Consider the following 21,441-nt stretch of genomic DNA (forward strand, 5'->3'; position numbering starts at 1 on the left):
ACCTTGCGTGCACCGGCTTGCCCATTATTTTCTAATAACGATCTTTATATATGTGTTGACTGGCTTGATTAACTCAAGACTTGGATTTTCTTTTTGTTTTTTGACATCACAATTGCATATATCAAGAATATACAAGCCTATTAAAATCGAATTTCGAATTAAAGAAAGACGAAGATTAGCATTGTAAACAACTCGGATAAAATTTCCAACCCCGTTAAAATTTGTCCAAAAATTATACTTCCTCTATGCCAAAAAGGACTACTTTTGTTAAACCTAACTCAATTGGATTAGGTGATAAACAATGTATTAAAAAAAAACAGAATAATAAAATCCGACGTGAGTGCACTCATTCCAAATATGATTGGTCAATCTGTATGTTTATCTACTTTTAGGCAGAAACCAAATCATACATTTCTTTTCTCATTTTAAGGAGTTATTTATTATTAAATATAACCAAAAAAGATAAAGCAAAAATCAATCAATAAATTAAAGGTTCATCTCCTACTACCTACTCCTATGTCTGGTCTAAGGCTTGTTAACCAAGTTAAATACATTATGGAAATAATAATAATATATTTATTTGTGGTATGAAAAGGGGATAATACAGCTACTAGGGCTGTGCACGGATCGGATCGGATCGGATTTAGCATATTTCGGATTCGAATTTCGAATTTCGGATTCTAGAAAATGCAATCCGAATCCGATCCGAATTATATCGGATCGGATCGGATTTTAAAGTTTGGATCGGATCGGATATCGGATCGTATTATTATGCCTCAAAGTTAAACTAATATGTATATTTTCTTTGTAAAAGAGGCAATACATTAAGAAAAATTCATGTTTATGCAATTATGAGAGTACTATGGTGTCAATATAGCTAAATCTAGCAATTGTAAAGGTAATAACTTGGAGGTTGATGTAAATTAAAGTGTAGTATTTATACATGTCCTAATAATTTCGGATTTCGGATTGGATTGGATTAAAATATACCAATCCGAAATCCGATCCGAAATCCGAAATTTTAATAAACATAATCCGAAATCCGATCCAATCCGAAATCCGAAATTCAAAATTGAATGGATCGGTTCGGATTTCGAATATCCGATCCGAATGAACAGCCCTAACAGCTACCAAACACCATATGCATATATCTAATTTAAGCGATATTGATGGATTATCATTAGGGAAAATGACATTGTACAACCGCTCTAAAAAATAGTCGAAAAAATATATAACAATTGGTGGATATTCGCATACACTCTAATTTTTTCTATAACAGTGATGTTCGGGGCAACTTTTGTACACCTCGATTAACTCCAATAGATATTATTATCTTCCACTAGCACAAAATACCGAATAACTTTGTCCATAAAAACTTAAACAATAAGAAAAAATCACTTAATATTTTTGCCTCGCTGGGATTTGAACCTACTAAATATCTTATTTAATTTACTTCATATATAGGCTTTCATGTAAATAACCTTTTGTTTTAGAAAATATATTAAGTTATTATAACTTTATAAGTTCTAAGAGTTGACTAAAATATTTTATTGGTGTGGGAAAACAGCTATATTCTCTTTACTTTTTTCCCATCCCTACCCCATTATTTTTGTTTGAAAATTGTGGAACTATTTGCTGAAATTATCCATAACATTCTCTTGATACTTTTCTGATTTTCTATTTTTGTTTTTATTATGCTTTTTATCATTTTTGACAAGGGCGTTATCCCATTCGAATTAAATATATACAAAAATTAATCACATACTCTTGATATGCTCTAATGAGTATATTGGGCTATATTGGAATTGGATTGAGATGTAAAGGAAATCTTTTACTTGGAAAAAAAATATTAAAGAGTTTTTTTTATAGGATATGTGATAGGTACAAGACGATGACAGATATCTACACATTTGCAAATTGTTACTTATCTTTAGCTAGCGTCACAAACTCTTTATATTTGGTAGCCGAAAAAGTATATAAAATTTGTATAATTATTGTATATAACATACAGAATGTATATATATACACGAAAATATACAAATTTTATATATTTTTTCGGCTATTATTTTTACAACGGCTATACAATGTCATTTTTTCCAAAGAAATCCATATTACTAGTTGTTTAGCCAAACTTAATTGATAATGAACTCAATATCATGTCAAATTGTGAATGGAACTAATTATAATTTGTTTTGTATTAGTTGATATGAGTCATTCCTTTGAGCTATTTGTATTATAATCGATAGGCGATGGAACCAATTTGTAAAATTTGGGGGCAAAAGTCAATAGATTTTTAAGGTATTTTTAATTTAAAAATTTGCAAAACTTGTTATTAAAAGCACTAGGCTAGATTTTCTCCGTATTATTACGATAGTTTGGCAAATACAAGCTTTTCGTAAGGATGATTTTATTCTTAATAAAAAAATTAAAACGACTTATGTTTCTGTTTCTAATTAGGAGAAGCTACTTTTTTCGATTTCTTATCTACAAAAGAAAATCAAAGAAGCTAAACCAATCACGTTAACTCTCAAAATGAGCTTTTTTTTTTTTTTTTAATTTTTTTTTAATTTTTAAGATAAGCATTTTTAATTTCTTAAAAGCTTGGCCAAACATGTTATAAAATGCATGTGACCTTTATAATGCCGCTATTATTATAATTACAGCGAGATCATCTGACAAAGAATGGAGTATGTTAAAAAAAACCGAACCAAACCGACTATAGGAGTAGCTGTTTCAAATTTATTATTACATCTATATATATGTATATTTTTATACAAAGTTTCAAAAATTTAATGGTAAATGTTTATAGTCTGCACTTTTAGTATAGTTCTTTACCTTTACATTCTAGTTTGATTGGTAATTTTCTTTTGTTAAGTGTAAGAATTCATTTCGTGTTAAAAATAATATATTTTTAATTGAGTCCTTAAATTATTCATCACTATTTGATTCAATTATCATCAATATATCTCGGTAAATAATAGATTTCTTAAAGGACAATTGATTTGATAGTGTTACGTTGAAAATGTGATCGCCGGAATATGTGTTTTGTAGTGTATGTCTTATATTTAAGAAAAAACCGACAACAAATCGAAAAACCGACATAAACCGAATCGAGAAAAAACCGACTTAATTGGTTTGGTTTGGTTCTAATATTTGAAAAATCGATCCAAACCGAACCATGATCGATCCAAACCGAACCATGAACACCCCTAACTAAGCATATGATGTCACATTGGCACATGGGAATGATGAAAAATAGCTAGAATAAGGGTTCCATCACATCAAAATGAGCTTAAAAGAAGCGGCATAATCTGTGAGAATCCATATAAGTACAACAACAACAACAACAACAACAACAATAACAACAATAACAACACCACTTAGTGGTGTCTGAGGAGGGTAATGTGTACGCAGACCTTACCCCTACCCTAGGGTAGAGAAACTGTTTCCAAATAGACCCCTGACATCCTTCCCTCCAAGAACTTCCCACCTTGCTCTTGGGGAGACTCGAACTCACAACCTCTCGGTTGGAAGTGGGGGTTGCTTACCATCAGAGCAACCCCTCTTGTCTTAAGAATCCATATAAGTGACTCCAAATTATTTAGGATAAATTATTTCATACATATAATTGTTGTTGTTGTATAGTATATAGAGATATGATTTCTCTAATCTCATGAAACCAAGTGAACTAGATCTTGTCACGTTAGCCTTTTGATATCATTCTTCTTGTGTTTTGATATCAGTACCCGCGTGATACGCAGACCCAAACCATGTAAAATTGTGATTTGGATTATGTTAAAATAATCTTAAAATTTAAACTTTTCAGATAAATCAATACGATTATCAATTTAATATATTTATAAACCAATAACAGATATACTGAATCAATACCATTCATAATCGAACTGAACCGACTGATACCCGTCTCTACTTTTGATATGATTCTTCTTGTGTTTAAGATCTCATTGTTGATACAATGAATATAACCTTATGAAGTAATTAAGAACAATATATGGTGATTTTTTGTCGGGCTTGTCTTTAAATTATATTGTGTTTAACTCTTGATTATTACTTGTTTGAATTGAAGACATTGAAAAACTTCCCAAATATTATATCAAGCTTGTTGTTCTTTTGTCGGCCTTCATATATACAAACAGATTTTTTATCCCAATTAAGTTGAAATTCCAAATTCCATTATGATAATTCCAAATGGAGCAACTTGTTGTTGTTATTATTCTCGTTTTTCATGGTTTTTTATTGTCGGTTTTTTTTCCATAACTGCTATAATTATGCTTTCCTTAAGTTGATTGTCTATCAGAAATAAGTTCTTTTATCTTCACAAAGTAGAGAATAAGGTCGTACACGCTACCCTCGTTGTTAGTTAGTTATATAGTTTGATGAAAGTTCTTGCTGCCTTTATAACCCCCCCCCCCCCGACCCCCGACCCCCCACAACTCCTACTACCTTTCACTGAGAAAAAAAAAAAGCAAGACCTTACCCGTCAATACAATATAAACTCAGCGTAATTCCACAAGATTTTACCCGTCAATCTTTTTCCAAAACAAATGGACTCATTGAAAAATATGGGAGCAAATTATTTTCCCAAAAATGAAGGAGTCATTGGGAAGCAAACTTGTACTTAAATAAATATTGAAAATAGGAACTAAACAAAGAAGAAAAATATACTTGGGTGATCCCAAGGTAATAAATGCACAATAGGTTTAGTTGGGGGATTTGGGGTTGTGGGGGGGGGGGGGAGAGATAACATAATCTTTTTATTAGCTAATTGGGGAGATAACATAATCTTATTATTATTTTAATTAGTTACTAAAATGCCGAATCGCCAATAATTTTAGTAACTAATTATTTCAATTACAAATAATTTTAATTTAATGAATGGCGATTCGGCATTGAGGGTTAATGGGGATGAGCAGGGGCAAAGCTAGCTCTTCGTCCACGGGTTCAACTGAACTAAATAACTAACTTTGGTCAAAAATTTAAATTTGACTAAAAATTCTATTGAATATATAATTATAAATTTAGAATCTAATAATATAAAGAAATTAAAATTCCAACGCATAAATTTTAAATATTGGCCTCGCCTCTCCTCGAGTCTACAATTCCAATATTTTCTTTCCCAGCCTTAGCAGCACACTTTCTCGCGTAAAAGGATAGTAAATGTGAGTTAGTTTCAACATTCAATTTACGTCATTCTTTCTTTCATAAATCAAGCAATTTCCAACGGACGAGGCTAATAGAGCTCATTGTGCTATTTATTACAATGTACCTAAGTCAATATATCATTCATTAAATTAAAACAAGGCTTTTAAATCCAAAAATAGTTTAAACATCATGCTGAAAATTAATAAATTTGTAATAAGATGCAACTTAAAATGACAGTTTAGTGTACAAAGCATTTTAGGTTTATGCAGGTTTGGAGAAGGGCCGCACTCCTACAAAGATTGATTTCATTGAGGGACCGTTGATTGGGAAATAAGTTATCTCATGATTAATTATTCCAGGATTACTTATACTGAGATTAATTATCTCACCCTCCCATAGAAATAAAAAACACTATAATCCCGGGATTGGTTATATCACAATTTTATCCCAACCAAATATAAAATAAACTCATCTCAAATTTAACCATGTGATTAATTATCCCTTATCCCTTATACCAAACGAGCCCTTATTGTATAACTTAAAGCAATAAAATATGACAATCTATTTTAGGTTTACGCAGGTTCCGAGAAGGACAACACTCCTACAAAGATTGATTTCCCTTTCGGGACCGTTTGGTTGGGAAATAAGTTATCTTACAATTAATTATTTCGGGATTAGTTATCTCATCCTCCCATAGAAATAAAAAACACTACAATACCAGGATAACTAATCCCGAGATTAGTTATACCACGATTAATTATTCCAACCAAACAAGAGATAAACTCATCTCAAAATTTAATTCCAAAATTAATTATCCCTTATCTCTCGTGCCAAACCAGCCTTAACTGTAACTTAAACCCATATTTTTCTGCAGTAAATAGATAAAACTTACTTTATTCTTCCTAAAAATATGTCAATTTGTTTTTTTAACGATAGCATTTGGACTTTGAGGGGTGCAGGGAGAGGGGTGGGTGGGTGGTTAGGCTAGGAGTTTTTCTACATATAAAATAAATAAATTAAAAAACTATATAAACAACATTCCAACACCAAAATTATGATTAATTCATTCACGTCTTCTCTCATTCATTAACAGAAAAAGAAAAAAAATGCAAGCGATGAATTCACAAATGTCACTACAAGAAGAAAATGGAGCTTCGCCGGGTCAAAATATGGGTCACTCTCATTTTGACCCGACGTCGTCTCACGATGAATTTCTCCAACAGATTCTCTCTTCCGTTCCTTCTTCCTCTCCCTGGCCGGACCTCTCCGGCGGCGGTGACAGTCATTTTGACGACCAGTCAATTTTCTTAGCTTCGAAGCTCCGGCAGAACCAGATAACCGGCGGCGGTGGAGCTGCCGCAGCTGCTAAAGCGTTGATGCTTCAACAACAGCTTTTGCTTTCTAGAGGATTACTCGACGGTAATGGTGACCAAAACGATGACGTTGGAAATCCGGTTAGTCTAATTTCATTTTACTAAAAATTCAGTAGATTAATTTTGTTTAATCATGTTTAGGATTCTAATTATCTGAATTATGGTGAATTAATTGTAGGGAAATGAGATTTCAGTTCAAGCTCTTTACAATGGATTCGCTGGATCTCTTGGTCAAACCTCTAATCAACCTCAGCATTTTCACCATGCTCAGGTATGCATATTTAGATGAGTTTGAATTTTATATATAAAAATATATTTAAAATGTAATTATAAATAAAATTAGTTGATATTGTTGATTGATAATAAAATAAATTGCTAAATAACATGTTATAATATGTTAAGTTACATCGATAACGTAAAAAATCATTACACTATTGATATATATAACTTGAGTCCTATTTAGATATTCAAATATATTAATCAATATCGTGATTGATTATATGATTTTTCTCTACGTCTTCATAACATAAGAATTCATTATGTTTACGCTAATTTATAGAGAACATTCTTATTTATATACATTTTTATATGCAAAAAGTTAGTGCCGATTAAAAGTATTTAAGTTATATACACTGAAAAGTATAAAAGATTTTTTATACAGCCAATAAATTTTGAATTGTGATAGTAAGTTAGTTATCATTTCACTATATTTTCATTTAATGTTTATGAAATGATTTGAATGTAATTATTAAGTGAATTAAGCAGTAAATATTTTTTACATTGTCAGTCAGTGCACGAAACTCAAACTCTAATGTGAAAATATAGGGAGGATCAATGCAAGCACAGAGTTTCGGAGCACCGGCGTCATCGACAATGAATCAAACGCCGGCGGCGAGTGGTGGTTCAGCTGGTGGAGGGCAGCCAAAGCAACAGAAAGTTAGGGCTCGGAGAGGACAAGCAACTGACCCTCACAGCATTGCTGAAAGAGTACGTGTGTGTGTATATATATATATATATATATATATATATATAAAACTCGTCTTTTCACTTAATAATTTTCAATCATTTGCGCGATTATTATTTTTTTTTAGTGATTTTATTTTTGGTGGGTTTTTGAATTTTATTGTTGTGATCAGTTAGTTAGCTTCTGATGCCGAATTTTGTGGTTTCTGAATTGTTTTGTTGTGAGACAGTTACGGAGAGAGAGAATTGCTGAGAGAATGAAGTCGTTGCAGGAGTTGGTACCCAATGCCAATAAGGTAATTCTCACTGTAAAAACTTAATAAAAATTCAATTTTTTGTTAATAGAGGTACTTAATTCAAATATACATTTTATTTATATATATTTTCGTTTCATTTTATATGATGATGTTAAGCCTTATTCTGGTTACAGAGTGCCGTTAGCCGATAAGTAGGTTAGCAAACTGGTGAATTAATAGGTGTTGCTCCTGTCTTCGTTCCCAGGAAGAATCCTAAAGATAGACAACTAAATTTTTAGCACATATTAAAAGTATATTTAGAATTTATGCTATTAAATATGCTATGACGTTTATATAATTATAAAAATATGTCAATAAAAATAAAATAAAAGTTTACCGGAAAAAATTTCAAATAAAAAATTCATCTTTTTAATTAAGAAGAATACGATACCATACAATGACTGTGTATACAATTTATTCATTAAATTTAATTTTACTTATTCATCATACTATCTTTACTCATATTTTTTTTTCAAATTTATTTTAAAAACGCTTTTCTGGAGTGGATTGTTAGAGGCGGAACCAGGATTTCAAGCTTATGGGTTCGGGATTCTAATCGTTTTAAGTTACTGGGTTCTAACTTAATAATTTATACATATTCAATGAAATTTTTAAAACAAATACAGGATTCGAACCAAAGTTTGAGTTCGGCCGAACCCGTTGGCGACACTCTAGCTCCGCCTCTTTCGATTGTATATGAAAAACAGTTTTTCGACGTTACACAAAGTATATGAGTTTATTTAAATTTCACTTGTGAAATCACACCGTATAGTCACCAGTGTTTGCTTTAGTGGGCATGTGTGTCATTCCAATTTTGTCGTCCCAAGTGCCAATAGAGATCACATTGGGACACGTGTCAGAAACAAAATATGGGTGCTTGAGAGTATGAAGATATGGTAACTTACTTTAAATCTATAATCAAGCTGGAGATGAGACTATTTAGTAATTAATCAAACTATATAAATATAAGTATATATTATTGAAACTCAATTGTGTGATGTTCTCCTGCGTCAGCATGCAAATAGTATTGACCTGACAGATTAATTATTAGATTATGAGACTTATATATATTACACACTAATAATTGTGGCTTATGACAATATCATAATTGCTTTATTATCTTAATTATTTTAATTATTGCTAATGAACGAGATAAATGGAGAACTAACGTGATGGTGTTTATGGAATGACAGACAGACAAGGCTTCAATGTTAGATGAGATCATCGACTATGTCAGATTCCTCCAGCTTCAAGTCAAAGTACTCACTCCCTTTCTTCTACTTCCACATTTATTGCTCTTGCACTTAAAAATAGTTGACAAATTGGGATGGAAAATGTTCTAGTGATTGTTTTCAACTTGGTTTGTGAATATAGTTTTATTTAGGGTGATGTTCAGGCTAATTTGCATCAGTATTTTCGAGTAATTCTATCACCAAAACTTGAGCAGGGCCAAATGGGTCCAGGGTCCAACAACTAGATCAATTACGAGTCATCTCATAGCCTAATTTTTTATATATATAATTTCTAGTGGTTTAAACTAAATGAAAGAAATGTCAAACACTAGATCGAATGAATCACCTATTATTTTTTATCTTCTCTGAAATTTAAACGTAAAATCTCGTTATTTTTTCTGTTGATCACTAGACCACACACTTAAGCACGAATAAGAGTTTCTAGTAATAAAATTCCTTTTGGCTATCTCTAAGACTATAATTTTTATGTTATTTGTGCTTTTTCCATTTTATTTTTTTCTGTGAATTTAGGTTCTGAGTATGAGTAGATTGGGCGGTGCTGCAGCTGTTGCTCCCCTAGTTGCTGATAGGTCCTCTGAGGTACGTAATACATCATACCTTAGTTGAATTTTCAGTCATTTTGCATGTTACTTTTGAAATTTTTTGAACTTATCTTAATGCACATATTTTTCGCCGCAAAAAATTAATATTCATATATTCGTAACACATTATAGCATCATCACATATAAGATTATGGTTAAATTGTGCGGATAACTTTCTCCTATATACTCCCTCATATTTCCTTTTTAATCCGTACAAAAAAAAAGAATCTCTTTACTTATTTGAAAACAATTTATATTTATGCAATGATTTATGGACACACAAAATATATATGTTTTATTTTAAATCACAAATTCAAAAACTCTCTCTCTTTTCTTAAACTTCATGTCTAGTTAAATAGTTACTTGTTCTACTTTTGAATGGTTATTCTTTTACTGTACGATATATAATATAATAAAGAAAAAGTAAAACCTATGCTAGAGAATATAGTACCTATTAGGCTTTCCATTTAAAGGCTTTCCATTTATAGAAAAATCAACAAGAAATGAAAATAGCATATAGTACTGTGATCAGTAGGAAAGTATGGGAACAATTCTTGAGCAGACAAAATACCTCTAATCTGTCCCTCTCAAATTCTCTGTCAGCAGAATGTGACAAACTCAAAAAGCATCACGCGTGCTCTATTTTTTCCTCACCGTACCCATTTTTACCTGCAGTTCTTTTTAATCTATTCAAAACAGAATAATATTTTGTATTTAAATTTAAAATTTTCATTTAGGCGTAACGTGATATTTTTATATAATCATTCGGTACTATTAATTCAGATTTATGTTATGTAAATCCTATTAAATAAGGAATTCCTACTAGAAATTTCTTCATTTTCAGGGTTCGAACTCAAAATTTAGACAGTCTTATAAAAAAAGGGAGAGTCAATTGATAAATTTTTGCTAAAAAATTATATTGTGTAGATATGTTAATTTTTTTCTTTTATATACGTTGAATTTTTTTGATTTTTTCATGTGTTTACTCCTTTATATGTTTATATGTTGACTCTCACTTCACGAAAATTCTTATTCCGCCATTAGTTGAGCATAACCTAAATAACATATTCTTATTACCGCAGAAATATTTTGACTTATTTAAGACTACAAATTCTAAATTTATATTTCCTTTTCCTTAAACATTGTATATAATTATAAAATCGTCGTATAACAGTCTAGTGTTGTGGTGGTAAAATGATTAAAAGAAAATAGTTAACTATCCGTATTATCCACTAAAAACGGTTTGGATAATGAACTTTTTAAAAACGGATCAAATATGAATAAAAATCATATTATCCATTTTGAAAATGGATAACCAATAAGTAACAAATGGATAACTATTGAGTTTAACTTTTCCCTTTGTAAAACCTTAAAATAGGGGTTCCTCAAGTTTGGGAGACTAGAAATTTGGGATCATATTCAAGAAGTCATGGATAACATGATTATCCGCCAGTGAACCCATTTTTTATCCGTATTAAATATGATTCGAGTCGTATAATTCATCCGTTTTTTCATTACATATTTTCGATCCGAACCATATCCGTGCCGATCCGCCCGTTTACCGCTCCTAGTCCAGTGTTTGCTTAATTTAATAATAATTGGGTTTTGTAGGGAGGAGGAGGTGATAGTGCACAAGCAAATGGAGGAGGGAGGGGCAGTAACCGAACGACGTCGTTAGCTAACAATGACAGCATGACGATGACGGAACACCAGGTGGCAAAGCTAATGGAGGAGGATATGGGATCAGCCATGCAATACTTACAAGGAAAAGGCTTGTGTCTTATGCCAATTTCTTTAGCCACAGCTATTTCCACTGCCACGTGTCACTCCATGAAACCCAACAACCCACTACTACACGGCGGCGGAAGCGGAGGCTCTGCCGCCATCAACGGCGGTGGTGGGGGGCCATCCTCTCCTAGCTTGTCGGCTTCCACAGTCCAGTCAGCCACAATGGGTAATGGGGGGGCTTGAGTTTGTTGGAAAGCATTTGATATTTTACTAATTGCTTGATTGCTTTTGATCTTGAATTGATTACAATGTGCGTTTTTGGCATATTTATATATATAAAATATGTTATATTTAGGTGAACTCAAATATGGAATAATAATACAAATTTTAACATACCATTAAAGCAATTAAATTGTTTAAAAATTAATAGTAATTGATTTATTTTGTGAAGCTTCACAAATAGATCAAAAGTGCACACTCAATTAATTGAAAGTTAAAGTGGTTAATCAGATATTACAAAGACTAAAATAGGACCAAAATTTCTCAAAAAGAAAGAAGAACTACTACGCCGCATTAAGTAGACTTGGCTTAAGTAACAACTTGTTTGGATGGCTGTTATGTATCGTTTCATAATGTATTGTATCGTATTATATTGTATTGAACTGTATCGTTTGATGAATATAATGTTTGGATGGATTGTGTCGTTTTGCCGTCGTTTCATGGTATCATGCACCAGTAATATGATGAATAAACTTGCAATATTATAAAGAAAAATTATGAGATGGTATATAAAAAGGTAGGGTAAATGGTAAAATAAAATTATTTAATAATAATAAAGGGTGAGATTGAGAGAAAAACACAAGAAAACGACGCGACCACACCAAATCGGTCGTTACATAAAGTGGCATATTTTATCGTTGCGTAACGACGAATTTAACGATACGATACAATAAAATTTAAGTAACAATCAAAACAAACATTGTATTTAAAGTAACAATACGATACGATACAACTAATAACAACCATCCAAACAAGCTGTAAGCTAAAGCTAACAATAGAAGTTGCAATAGAAATTAATGACTCACTATCTCCTTTGATATTCCTTCTTAATTTGAACTTCTTTTTTGTCTGATCAATTACTTATTATGCTTTCTTTTTCTTTTTTGGGAAGCCTACTCGGTGATAATGAGGAATTATTAATATCTAATGATAGGTTGTAATTAGGGGTGTACATGGATCAGGTTGGTTCGGTTTTTATCAAAATCAAATCAAACCAACTATATCGGTTTGGATTGGTTGGGTGTTGTCGGGTTTTTCGGGTTTTCGGGTTTTTTTGTAACATGAATATTATTTCAATCTTACTTTGTTAAAATTATAGATAAAACTTTGATAAGTGAATATATGTTTAGTAAATATGGAAAAAAAATTGACAAACATATGATCTATTAAAATATTCTAAAGGGAGAATTTTTTTAGTAACACATAATAGTTATTTTCTTAGTCGTCTAACAATAATTTTTCGTTAATTTACGCTTTCAAGGTTAATACATGAGAGGATCCCAAATTTTTTTACATTTTCTAAAGAAAATTCACTATAAAGTCTTAAAAATATAAATAAAATTTATATATTTATATGTCGGTTTGGTTCGAGTTTTTTTACTCAACACCAAACCTAGTCGGGGTTTTTAATCGGTTTGGTTTGATTTTTCGGTTTGGTGCGGTTTTCCGGTTCGATTTGAACACCCCTAGTTGTAATGATGTTATTATGAGAGAATGTGATTATGAATTATTAGGTGAGAACGATTAAGAGAATATTAGTAGTAATAAATATGAGGAAATAAGGGATCTGGAAAGGAGGGGGGGGGGGGGATCTTCTATTTGTCGTCCAATGGAAAAGGATTGACAGCATAGGGCCTTGCTTTATCGTTCATTTTACCCGAAAGATTAGTTAAAATAGCACGGTATAGCCAGTTTTCGGACTGGTCATTCAAAAATAGTCACCATTTACGAAGTCAATGAAAAATAGCCACAATTTTGCTGCAACAGAGACCGGTCCCGGATAATATATGAAAGTTCGGTGCATCATCTGTGTACGAACTCCAACATATTATGCTGGACCGGTATACTTTGCTGACTCCTGTATAATATACGGGAGACTGGAGCACCGGTGCTCCAAACTCTAGTATATTATACTGGACAATTATACTTGCTGGAACTCCAGTATATTATGCTGGAGTTCTAGTGTACTTATGCTGGAACTCCATCATATTATGCTGGAGTTCCAGCATACTTATCCTGGAACTCCAGTATAATATGCTGGAGTTCAAGCATACTTATGCTGGAACTCCAGTATAATATACTGGCGTATTTTTCGGGTTTTGAACAGTATTTTCGCTCAAATTTATCTTTACATGAAAAATGGCTAAATTTCGATTACTTTTGAAACTGGGCTATTTTGAACGATCAATTGTAAATCTGGCTATTTTTGAATTTCTCATTTTACCCGAAAGATTAATCTCCGATTTCCTTTGTTAAAACTTAAAAACGAAAAAGGATCAATTTCATTTAATAGACATAAATTAAATAACAACTTTAAAGAGTAGTTGAATGGTGCCAAAATTACTAATTACCTTAGGTTAGAGACGGCTTAGCTTTGATACTATAATATAGCAAAGACAATAATAAAAAAAACAGCTGTTTCGTATTTCTAAAAGGTGCCAAACATCAAGGTTCTTTACAATGTTTCTTTTAAAGTTTTACTTTAGTTTTTGTGTAATTATTCGTGATAGAACCACCAAATGTTGTAGTAGAGTTGTATATACTACTGTATTCTTAGCAAGATGAGACTAATTCGAGTCCTGAGTATGAAAACGTTTTTAATAGATAACACTTAACGTCCTTTAAATGGAATTTCTCGACGCGGATCCGTGCTAGTCGGTCCTCAAAATGAATATCGAACACCGTGTTGGAAAAAAAATTGTGCACGATAGCATCATCAAGTATTTGTCTAAATCAGCTAGGGTGACTCATTTGGACCATTACTAAAGGGCAACCCGGTGCACTAAGCTCCCGTTATAAGCGGAGTCCGGAGAAGGGCCGGACCACAAGGGTCTATTATACACAACTTTACCCTACATTTCTGCAAGAGGTTGTTTCCACGGCTCGAACCTGTGAGACCTCCTAGTCACTTTGGCAGCAACTTTACCAATTACGCCAAGGCTCCCTTCGTCTGGACCATTACTATCTCAAAAAACTATAACAACTGCAGTGAACACAGAATGGTGAGATTATATGAAATGAACTGCCTAGACATAACAGTTACAGGTGCAAGACACACAAAGAAAGAAGAGCTTCCCAGGCAAAGTGCAAACAAGAAGAATTTCTAGAGAAGAAAGAAGTGCAAGGACAAGGAAAAGGAGTCCTAGAGGTCAAAGAAATGAAATTTAATCAAGTAAAATTAAAGCACCGGGCAGCTATGTTACTCGGACTCTCCAAAAATGTTTCCGGATGCGTATCGGATCGTCCAAAAATAGAAATAATGTCTTTTTGGAGGATTCGACACGGGCGCGACATCATTTTGAAGAGTCCGCAACATAGCAGTAGGCCGACAGTCAAAAGATTTTCTGTGTTTGGAGTAGTTTTGGAGCCTAAATTCTTTGTGATTTTCTGTGTTAAATCTTGTCCACTGCTACAAGTGGTTTTGGAGCCTAAATTCTCTCTGTCAAAAGATTTGCTAGCAACATAATAATTTTTTGTGTTTCTTCTCTACGTCTAAACGACCTTCAGAAAATTTCTGGAAAAGAATTGAATTATCTCTTCTAGGGCTGCGCATGGATCAGATCGGATCGGATTTAGCACATTTCGGATTCGAATTTTGGATTCTACAAAATGCAATCCGAATCCGATCCGAGTAAAAGAGGCAATATAGCATGAAAAATTTATGTTTTTGCAATTATAAGAGTACTATGGTGTCAATATAGCTAAATCCAGCAATTGTAAAGGTAATAACTTGGAGGAAGATGTAAAGGAAGTACTGACTATCCGAAATTAAAGTTTAGTATTTATACATGCCACAATAATTTCGAATTTCGGATCGTATCGGGTTAAAAATATACCAATCCGAATCCGATCCAAATATCCGAAATCCGAAATTGAGCGGATCGGTTTGGATTTCGGATATTCAATCCAAATGAACAGCCCTAATCTCTTCTACATCAATCTCAGAATAGCAAAATGGTTTTACTTGGTATAGATCAATCAACTACATCATAGAGGCATTTTTACAGCCTATAAACATGTTCAACTCTGAACTCTGACGTATTAAATGCCACAGACTTGAGGATATAAGATATGTGCATAGAAAAGCGAAAGATTAAAGATACTAACCCAAATAAGTACCATTTTGTCTACATTATTGGACATAAGAGTAGCAGAAAATTACTTCATCTCAAGAAACTGTATAACTATCAAAGTGAAACTAATGTTCCAAAGGTAAAAACAATGACTCCAAGTTACATTTATTTTCACTCTGCAGGTAAAATCCAATCCCAGGATCTTCTACAATCGAGTTGAACGAGCTACCAATAAGCAGGCCACTCGATTGGTTGATCCCTAGGAACTGAGAATGTTTATACTTCTGTTCTTATATGGAAGTTCTCAACATTCAAAGCAAGAATCAACCAACAAGTTTACGATGATAATGAGTTATGTACAAGCCTCTTCCTCAGTGGCCAAGCTTTAAACCCCTGCAAAGAATAGTTCAACCCACGCCAATGAGGCCAAATTGCTCCGAACAACTTACAAACTTTCTTTACACCCTCCTCAAAAGAATTGAGAGACATAGAAACTAATAAGCAACTAACTCTCACTAATCAAGACTTGATATCAATTCAATCACATGAAAATTTAACAAGAAAACTAGAAACACAAATGAAGATAGCAGCCATGCAAAAGTAACTATATCTCATAACTGCAAAAACACAATTCATTTTCTTTAGCACCCAAGGGTCTGGCCTAGTGGTCAATGAAGTGGGTTGAGAACCATGAATTCTCTGGTTCAAATTCCAGCAGAGACAACACTAATTAATTTCTTCTCATCTATCCAAGTCTCGATGGATAGAGTTACATATTGTTGGTGGGAGGTGCCAGGAATCCCGTGAAACTAGTCGAGGTGCGCGCAAGCTGGCCCGAACACCATGTTATAGAAAAAACAACTCATTTTCTTCATACTATTTTTCTTGTTTTGGTATGGTGAACCCCATAATCGCAATCCCTCTTCCCCAACCCAACCCCCAAACAAAAACTTCGCAGGAGTCTAGCAGCTCCTTTTCTTTTATACTATTTATCTTGTTATGATATAGAGAAACTTTGCATCAGGCAATGCCTCCCTTGAACCCATTTACTAACTTATGTACGTGTTACAAGTAAGTGAGAGTTGCTCGTTCACTATAAAAATGCGAACTTTACCAATTTGATCCAAGTATTTACAAAATTGAACAGCCTATATGTTTGACATAGCAATATGCAAATGCAGCCACCAAAACATGAATAAAGGGGTAAAGCATAAAGTTCAGGAAGTAACAACGGACCTCTTCTTGAATCATTATCATCCAAAAGTCTCTGAACTCTCTTCTTAGCACAGTATTGCCTATCAAAATGCTTTACCTATACATACCAAAAAAGACACAAATAAACACCAATGCACCAAGAAAAAAACTACTCCCTCCGTCCCAGTTTCTGTGAGAGTGTTTGCCTGGACACAGAGTTTAATAATAAAAGAACTACTCATGAAACTTGTGGTCCAAAACAAGTCATAGCCAATTCTGTAACTATAAATCATCTCATTAAAAGTAAAATTAAAAGTTTAAAGTTAAATTACTAGTAAATATAGAAAGGTGTGAAGGGGTGCCTTGGCACAACAATTAAAGTTGTCGTCGTGTGACTAGAAAGTCACAAGTTCAAGCCGGATACAACCTCTTGCAAAAGTGCAAGGTAAGTTCGGTATGTAAGGCCCAATGTGGTCCACCTATTTCCCTAACCACGCACATAGCGGGAGCTCAATGCACCAGACTTTTAAGGTATTTTCCCTTATGGTATCTCGTCCACATTCTGACGATTGGCCGAGCGAATAAGTCAACTTCAAAGTGGATTTGTTGTGCGAAGAGTGCGTTATAACCCGAGGCCGCCTACCTGGTGGAGGCGGCTCATCCGTTGTGGGTAAACGGTGCGACCCTTCCCCGACCCTGCGTGAACGGGGATGCTTTGTCCACTAGGCTGCCCTTTGGACAGACTAAAAAGTAAAGAGTGTCATATAAATTGGCATACGAGACTAATATCCCATAATCAATTAGAAAAAAATTAGAAAAAATTAACCCATTTTCATAAAGTTAGAACTTACCCAAGTGGGTCGACATTGTCTCACATATTCCTCTCTTGTTTTCTTGCATTCAACTGGATATAAAAGCCCAACTGTAGCAATTTCTGTAGGCTTTTTACTCGATTCTTTCTCCAGACATGAATAAAATGCATCTCTTGCCTTTATATTACCAATTCAATAGCTTATATTAGCCTAACCAAGATTGATCAATATGTACATGAAAAAATTAAAAGAAAAAAAATACATATAAATCTTTTGGACCTTAAAAAAATTGTACCTTGTAACAAGATATTCGAGCTTGTGAGAGAACATCTGGATGGATTTTATCAGTGTTTTGTGATGCGTAAGCTTCTAGCGCCATTGACACTAAAGAGGGAGCTAAACGAAAAAGCAAGACAGTGAAGAAATGAGAAAATCTACATCTACACCCTTGTGAGTTTTGAATGTGTAATGGCCCAACTTAGTTGGGCCGGGCCTGTACAATGTTTTTTTTTTTTTTTTTTTTTGGTAATTAAAATTTTTATATACTAGGGAAAATATTTACAATCAATACAGAACCCTTACAGATATTCCTATACTTTTCCTCCCTCTCTCGTATTGCTATCCGTCTGTTACTCTATCTATTACGTTGGATAGTAATCCAATCTATTTAGAGCTTTTTCTATTTTACTGTTACTTCTACAATGCACTTCTTGTACAATTAGCTTGCTAATTATTTCCCAGTTCCTCGCTTTGGCTTGAAATAGTCTTGCGTTCCTTTCCTGTCATACAAAGTATACACACCCTGCTAATAAAATCTTGAACAACTCTGTTTTTGTATTCCTATTTCTTGTCCAGTTTTCTGCCCATTTCAGCTCCTCAGACCAGCCATACATGTTCCTCTTAATACCTTGCCAGTTGAGCATCCTCTTCCATAGTTCAGCTGCATATTGGCACTCAAAGAATAGATGTTGTATAGATTCATTTGTCTGTGCGCACAGAGGACATGTTTGATCATTGTGAATACCCCACTTTAACAATCTATCCTTTGTGTACAGTCTGCCATTTGCCACCAGAGTTAGCGTGAATATCCACCTAGGACATCCTGCATTGTTGCATACTAATTTCCTCCAACTCGCTTTGTTAAATTCTCCTCGCAGTTTATGGTATATGTACTTGATAGAGCAAGCATCCATCTGTCTGACATCTTCATAATTATATCCTACTTTCTCAAAGTTTTCTTTAGCTTTCAATATCTTCCTCATAATCCATGATGCTTGGTTTATTTGCACCTCCCATTCATGTTTATTCTTTATGTAGTAGCAGTGCGCCCATTGTATCCATAGCTTGTTCTTTTCTTTGCATAGATTCCAGAATCGCTTGCTTACATTTGCTTTCTTCAATAAACCAATATCCATTACATTAAAACCTCCTGCTAACCTGGGTTGGCATACTTTCTCCCAAGTTAGTAGAACTTTCTTTGAGATGTTGCTATCTCATGTACAATGTTTATTAGCCCAAATCACATGGGCCTAAGAGATTTTTATCATATAGCAGCTCACCTAGTCTCTTAAATTAAAAATAGCCTGCAAATGTATAATATACGTATAATTAATATATATATGTGTGTGTGTGTGCGTAGTCAATATGTAATCTATCTATACTGACTAGAAAAAATAGACAATGAATTTGGCCAGCTATTTATATAACAATCCCAGAGATTTTTACCATCCTAGACAACATGGGGTCTGGGTGGTTAAGTTAGTTTTAAAGAAATTAACCTAAATAGCCGCTCACATAATCTCTTAAACTAAAGTTAGTGGGCCGATGTATAATATATATAATGTATGTATAATATATGTATAATTATATATAAGCTATGTATACTGACAAAAAAAAATATTGAATCTAGCCGGTTATGTGTGTAAAATAACTCTTGAATTTATTTTTTAAGTTCGTGTGACTACTTCATAAGTAACTACTTTGTCGCATTTTTAAGACATGTCTATATATTATTTTTTTTAACAAGTGCTGGCTATATTCTAATGAGCAGTCCTAAAAGTGGCTACGTAATATCATTTTTCCTTTTTTTGTTTGTTTATGTAAGCGCTATGTTAGCAAAAAGCTTATAATAATCTTTTGTGGCAAAACTTTTAAGAATTAAAGGTGTATATTCTCTTTAAAAAATATTTATTTCAAAAAATTAAGATGTTTGACTAAGTTAAAAAAAAACTTTTGAAGTTGTTATTCAATTGGTATAATTTTTTTGGAAAAGAGTAGTTTTCTTAAAAGCACAAATAATAGCTATTTTTATTATTTTTAAGGACAAAATTAACAATCACCAGAAATTTATATTTGTCCAATTATCGCAATGGCAAAAACAAAATCTATTTTTCATGCACTATTGAGAATGCTATATGACCAAAGTCTTCTAAGTATGATCCCTCTTTCTATTTTGTAATTTTATATATTTACATTACAATTAAAAATTTAATTAATTTCGGGCATCAAAATGAAAAATTAGGAAGTATTTTTCTCTTTAATATACTTTATACAACATGAATTAATTTGACCCCTAGCCCTTGTCTCCGCTAGTTCTTATTCCTATTTCCTCCGTCCCAATTTATGTAGCGGAGTTCAAATTTCAAGAGTCAAACAAAAATTTCACCGTAATTTTTATAAGCCTTTCAAATATTTTGAATTATTAATTATTGCGACTTATAGTACTTTTTACGTAGTTTTCAAATATCTAAAAAAATTTAGAAAAGAGTAAAGATTTTATGTTCGAACTCACGAATCAAAATTAAAAAATTTGACTACAATTTTTCTAGGCACATGTAGCTCTGCCACTCCTGTTGATAGACTACTAGAACAATTTAGCTGGTACTCACCCCCCCCCCCTCCCTATTCATTAGCCATAGAGGCAAGTGTCTGGTAGGAGGAATTAGGCATGTGAGTTTCCCTTTTTAGGAAAATATTTTTGAATTTTCATTGAAACTTCTATATAAAAAAAAATAATCAAACGGCCATCTTAGAGGTCCCAGATGTACTTAGGTGGCTCTTATTATTACACCATAATGAAGGTAGGGGCGGGAGGGATTCATCCGAACTCTTCTCATTTGTAAATTACATTATGTATATAAAATTAATTGAATCTCCTTTACTTACTCATATGTTTACCTTTTTACTTTTTTGATATTTATTAGTAAAAGTTCTGACTCTACCACTATTATTATCCAAAAAAAAAAGATAACTTCTATATATTGATCTCATAGATTCTTTTGCACTATTAAATTAACTAAAATGTAAGTATAAGTAACAAACTCACAATAAGAGAGATTACTAATGTATACGGTCAAAATCATATGCCTCCGATTTATAGGCTCGAGGGTTCGTCCTAGGCCCAAGTCCGGGCGAGGTCGACACTACTAGAAATTCGGCAAAAACTGCCCAAGAAAAACCGACCAACTTTGGTTGGTCAAAAAACGGCAGCGACCATTTGGTCGGTTTTTTAAAATATTTTAATTTTTAATTTTTTTTTACGAAACCGACCAACTTTGGTCGGTTTTCTTTGGCGCAAAAATGAGGGAAACTATTTTTCAGTGCCGCAAAATTTATTTTTCAAGAAACCGGCCAACTTTGGTCGGTTTTTGCAATTAAAATAAATAAAAATTAATATTAAAAAAACCGACCAACTTTGGTTGGTAATTTTATTTTTTAATAAAACCG

The 21,441-nt window shown here is 33.0% G+C and overlaps 2 protein-coding genes across 2 annotated transcripts; one reads left to right on the forward strand and one right to left on the reverse strand.

Moving 5' to 3' along the window:
- Positions 1–6,220: 6,220 nt before the first annotated feature.
- Positions 6,221–11,717, forward strand: LOC104241842 (bHLH transcription factor RHL1-like). Its single transcript, XM_009796797.2, has 7 exons — positions 6,221–6,617; positions 6,715–6,807; positions 7,362–7,523; positions 7,730–7,795; positions 8,989–9,054; positions 9,559–9,627; positions 11,241–11,717. Exons 1-7 carry the CDS (start codon positions 6,270–6,272, stop codon positions 11,598–11,600), a joined length of 1,164 nt encoding a protein of 387 aa, XP_009795099.1. The 5' UTR covers positions 6,221–6,269; the 3' UTR covers positions 11,601–11,717.
- A 3,991-nt stretch (positions 11,718–15,708) lies between these two features.
- Positions 15,709–18,147, reverse strand: LOC104241843 (uncharacterized). The gene is made up of 4 exons (XM_009796799.1): positions 18,011–18,147; positions 17,755–17,892; positions 16,946–17,021; positions 15,709–16,102 (listed from the first exon to the last, which is right to left on the reverse strand). Exons 1-4 carry the CDS (start codon positions 18,092–18,094, stop codon positions 16,095–16,097), a joined length of 306 nt encoding a protein of 101 aa, XP_009795101.1. The 5' UTR covers positions 18,095–18,147; the 3' UTR covers positions 15,709–16,094.
- Between the last annotated feature and the right edge of the window lie 3,294 nt (positions 18,148–21,441).

The sequence above is a fragment of the Nicotiana sylvestris genome, chromosome 6 (genome assembly GCF_000393655.2).
Source record: "Nicotiana sylvestris chromosome 6, ASM39365v2, whole genome shotgun sequence".
Classification (NCBI taxonomy): domain Eukaryota; kingdom Viridiplantae; phylum Streptophyta; class Magnoliopsida; order Solanales; family Solanaceae; genus Nicotiana; species Nicotiana sylvestris.